Here is a 5,001-nt window from a genome sequence, read left to right as displayed (position 1 = left end):
GACGGGCTGGGTCCCGGGGCTGCGGGACCCCCGGGCACCGCCCCGCGCTGAAACACGGCCCGGCCCCGGGCCAGCCGCTACCTGTTGGCTGCCAGGCAGCAAACTCCAGCAGCCCGCCGGTCCTGGATGTTGGGAAGGGAGGAACCAGCCCGGCTAGACAGGGAGGGAAGCACAGAAAAGACGAGATAGTGCTGGAGAGGGATGCAGAGATCCTTACCAGCCTCCCGTTTGCTCCATACGACCCTGTTTTCAAATCAATAGTTTAGGGTCGGGCAATACAGTTCTCAATGGCTCAAGCTGGTGAAACTCTTCAACAGAAGGTGATTTATACGTGGTCTTTGACTCTTTCTGCACCAGCACAGTCCTTTAGAATCCATAAGTGTGCATTAGGTACTTCCTTATGAAATGCAGTGAAGATGAAGTCTATTACATATCATGGTATGGCTTAGTACGACAACCACCTTAGAGAAAAAAAATTAGCCCAGTCCTCATTCAATCCACATAGTGCAGCCCCTTTTGGACTTTAAGAAAAAATATCAGGGCAGCCACAGACCTGCAAACAAGGACAAATCAATGCCTGAAGTAGCTGCTTAAATACAAAATATATTCGCTTGGATATGCACAAAAGCAGCACTGAAAATTCAGATTCAATGATGTCTCAAGATGAAAGAGACTTTAGAAAAGACAGAACTTTTGAGTATTTGATAGATGTACTCTTCTGACTCCAGCCCATAAAACACACATGAACTATAGCTTCAAATTAGTGGAGCTGATAACTCATGCAAGTCCTGCTTGTACAGCCAGCATCAGCAGGACAGGTGCTACAGCACTGCACAGCCCACCCTCACACAAAGCCTTTGGGCCTGCACACATCCTGCTCTGAGGCTGGCTGAGCTCATTCCAAATGTTACAGAATCGCCATGGGCACTGCATCGATTACACAGCAGGAAAGGGACATTTTGTCCCAATTTCCAGCTAACCATGTGGCATTTATGTTTCACTCAAACAATCCTTTCCCACCACACTCATAAGGTTTGTGGTTAAAAGAAAGGAGATCAGAATTCATAACAGCTCCATGCAGAACAGCAGGACCAGCATCATCATCTTCCAGTTTCTAGTCCTCCATCTTCCAGCATTAAGGAGGCTTGAGATATCTTTGGATGCTCAAGAGTGTCAGATTTCAAGAGGGTGCTGATGGCTGTAGGTTATCTACTGAAAATCACATAACAGGGGATATTTTCTTGCATTAACGGGTCACCAGGAGGAACAGGGACCACTTAAACCCCCACAAATGGTCTGGACAAGGCTTTTTTGTCTTGTCAGCCAAGCCTGGCTTCCACCTTCAGGCCCCCTGCTAGTTCTTCTGTGCCTCACTGGATGCTTTCCAACACCTGCAGAGAGGCTTCCCAATAAAATGGTGCAGGAACTGCTTTATTGGGTTCTGGCATTGGTTTTGGACTTGTTCATGCCTAAGCTGGCTCCTTCCTAATGCCAAAAGGACTGAGCCAGTGGCAGCTCATCATGGCCACTTCTAGGAGCACAGAAATATGGCACACACATTTCCAGCCACAGGCCAGCAGTGTAGCCCCAGTTATCTTGCTAATTCCATCAAACTTCTCATCACACCAAAGGAAATGTGGAGAAGTTTGTGCTCAAGAATTCCAGAGGTCAAAGTCAGCAAATACCACTTCAGCAAACAGATACTGCTTTGGCAAAGACTACACCTGCAAGTATCTGTTATTCCACTTAATCTAATTGTCAAGATTTCCCTAGGTTCTGTTGGAGGAGGCTTCCCCACTTCTGCTGCTAAGGAGATGGAACAGTTCGGTGCCTGAAAGCATTTCCAATTAGCAGCACATTGAATCATCTGCAATTCAATGAAAGGCAGCCTGAGCTGAGGGGCTGTCACGAACAGTTCTTGTAACAGCCACATAAATAACTCACCCAAAACCATTTCCTAGAAAAAAAACCCACCAGGTCCCATAGGAGAGGAGTAATGAGACAAAATGAGATTTGCCTCAGCTAAGAAAGGCTGTCTTAGACATCAGCACACGGGAACCCTGCAGAACAGAGAGCACCACCATCACTGCCTTCAACACCACCTCCTGTGCCCGAGAGCTTGTGGCTTCAAAATGTGATTTCACATCCAGGTGAGAGACAAGGCCAATGTGAATTTGAATATGTTTGGGGGTCCCACCCCAAAGAGCAACAGTCAACCATTGGTGTGGATAAGCTAAGTGTTATCAGGCAAGAATTTTGCCTTGGAAATCCACCCACATCCAGAACTCAAAGACAGTAACTTCAAGCTGTTTTTCTCCTTGGACAATCCCTGTTGAAGGGCCCCTCTGAAACATACTCCCAATCCTTGTCTGACCACATACTTGGATTTCTTAGTAGGAAAAGAACTAGAGAAAGTGAGAGAGGCAGGGAAGAAAGAGGGAAAGGAGAATGTTCACTGGCCTAACCTTGATAAGAGAACAGGGACACAGCCAGGGTACAGTCCCAGCTCTCACAATATAGATAAGCATGAGGTGTCTGCCTGCATGGCCAATGAACTCTGTGTCTCACACCATACAGTAGATAAACTACCCAACAGATGAACTGAAGCTTTCTGACAGCGGCTTGAGTATTGACTTTATCCAGATTTTGGCACCCACAGAAAGGCTTTACTTCTCCAGTGTGGGAAGCACAAGCTGCCTCACCCACTCCCCTCAAAAACAGCTAAAAACACTTCACTCCATGGAATAAAACTTACTCTCAACTCTGTCAGGTGCTGGTGAATGCAGAGGCCTGCCAGCCAGAGGTTAGTCCCTCAAAAAAGGGCTGGGGAGTTGCAGAGCAGGACAGAAGTACATTGGGAGAGCTGAGGAAAGATGCCTGCACATAACCAGGTTTGGGCATGCTGCACATACTGAGAGGCAGAAAAGGAAGTGCCAAATCCCCAGCTTACCCTCTCCAAGTGCTGGAAAGGGTATTAAAAATCATTCCAATCTATGAATTTGATGGGGATGGGTCCATCTGCAGGACAGGGCAAGCACACCGAATTGTACAGAGGTTGTCTCTGGATTGCACTCACTGCTTTGGTTTGTTTTGGCAGTAGCAGAGAAGACAGCACCACACACCAATGTGATCATGCCCAGTCTCTTCAGCATCATCTGCTTCCTGGGCATCATGGGGAACCTCATTGTGATCTTCACTATCGTCAAGAAGAAGAAGCTGAGGTGCAAGCAGACCGTGCCTGATATTTTCATCTTCAACCTCTCCATCGTGGACCTCCTCTTCCTCTTGGGCATGCCCTTCCTCATCCACCAACTCTTAGGCAACGGCTCGTGGTACTTTGGAGCTCCCCTGTGCACCATCATCACCGCCCTGGACACAAACAGCCAGATCACCAGCACCAACATCCTCACAGTGATGACACTGGACCGTTACCTGGCCACCGTGTACCCCCTCAAGTCCACCTACATCCGGACGCCGTGTGTGGCTGCTCTGGTCATCTGCCTGGTGTGGCTCCTGTCCTTCCTGACCATCATCCCTGTGTGGATGTACGCAGGTCTCATGCCCCTGGAGGACGGGACCGTGCGCTGTGCTCTCCTGCTCCCCAACCCAGAGACTGACATCTACTGGTTCACCCTCTACCAGTTCATGCTGGCCTTTGCTGTGCCCTTGGTCATCATCTGCGTGGTCTATTTCAAGATCCTCCAGCACATGGCCACCACCGTGGTGCCGCTGCCCCAGAGGAGTCTCCGGGTGCGTACCAAGAAGGTCACCCGAATGGCAGTCGCCATCTGTTCTGCCTTTTTTATTTGCTGGGCTCCCTTCTACATCCTCCAGCTCGTTCACCTGGGCATCGACACCCCATCCATGGCCTTCTTTTACGCCTACAACTTTGCCATTAGCTTGGGCTACGCCAACAGCTGCCTCAACCCCTTCCTCTACATCGCCCTCAGCGAGACCTTCAAGCGCCAGTTCTTGGTGGCCATTCGCCCTGCCAAAGAGCCCTGTTGCAACAGCAGCTCTGCCAACAACAACAGCATGACAGAGGCCAGCGTGTGCCTGAAGCTGGCGCCAGAATCCACCCAGCAGACTCAGTTCCAGGAGGACTTTTCCCCACGCTCGCTGCCGGTGACTGTGGCTGTTCACTAGAGCAGCAGAAAGCCTCTGGATCTGTGATTTGATGGAGGAGCAGCAGCTTCAGGCAGGTCTTGGAGATGCCTATGGACTACAAACTTCCACCTCCAAAATGCAGGTGCCTCCTTTTACCATTACTCTGTTCCTGCACTGCTCCCAGCCTATGAGATGCTGTGTGCTGCCACTTTTCACCCTGCACAGGAGGACTCTGCCACCACTGGGCCCCCAAGGAGGATGAATGGAAAAGAGAGAAAGGACAGAAAGAGGATTTCTGGGGGGAATATTCACCCTACAAGAGTAAAATCTCTATCAACACTGCCCAATAATTCCTCACCTCTTGGCCCAAGAGTTCTAAGCAGCTTGTCAACACAGCGCTTCTTCATTCAAACCTTGAACCTTTGAACCACAATGTCATATATTTATTTTTTTTAATAAGTAATCTGGAGACTTTGCTGTCCGTGCTGATATCCTAGAAGCACACAGCAGAGAGGTCTTGGGGACAGAATCTCACCCAGCCCTGTTGCTTGGCTTTTCAGTCCAGCCCCATCTGCCTCCAGTGGGTTGTATTGTTTGGCAACCAAAACATTTCAAGAACAGGCTCATTTTGATGCTAATCCTAAATATTTCAAGCAAAATAAGACACATAATAATCACACTGCTTCAAGAGACTGCAAAGAATTCTCAAAACTGTTGCTGCTAACACCAGCTTTGTGGTTTTTCATGCCAATGAGCAGATTTTCACAGTGCTAGTTCTTCATGCTGCTCTTGTGCCTCACAGTCTGCATGGCCATTGGGGAACCCCCGGCAGAGGGTTTTAAGCAGGACTAAAAATCACAATCTGTGGAGCAAGAAGCTGTGAAAAAGCAGCTC

General features: G+C 48.9%; 1 protein-coding gene across 1 annotated transcript; it reads left to right on the top strand.

Annotated features, from left to right (window-relative positions):
• Positions 1-3,105: 3,105 nt before the first annotated feature.
• On the top strand, positions 3,106-4,766 carry LOC102032510 (melanin-concentrating hormone receptor 1-like). Its single transcript, XM_014308487.2, has one exon. The coding sequence runs from the start codon at positions 3,133-3,135 to the stop codon at positions 4,144-4,146; it is 1,014 nt and encodes a 337-aa protein (XP_014163962.1). The 5' UTR covers positions 3,106-3,132; the 3' UTR covers positions 4,147-4,766.
• Positions 4,767-5,001: the final 235 nt, after the last annotated feature.

The sequence above is a fragment of the Geospiza fortis genome, unplaced genomic scaffold (genome assembly GCF_000277835.1).
Source record: "Geospiza fortis unplaced genomic scaffold, GeoFor_1.0 scaffold244, whole genome shotgun sequence".
Classification (NCBI taxonomy): Eukaryota; Metazoa; Chordata; class Aves; order Passeriformes; family Thraupidae; genus Geospiza; species Geospiza fortis.
Note: the sequence above shows the minus strand (reverse complement) of the source record. Positions and strands in the feature narration are given on the sequence as shown.

Coding starts and splice junctions, on each gene's coding strand:
- LOC102032510 (XM_014308487.2), top strand. CDS start 3,133: ATGCCCAGTCTCTTCAGCATCATCTGCTTCCTGGGCATCATGGGGAAC.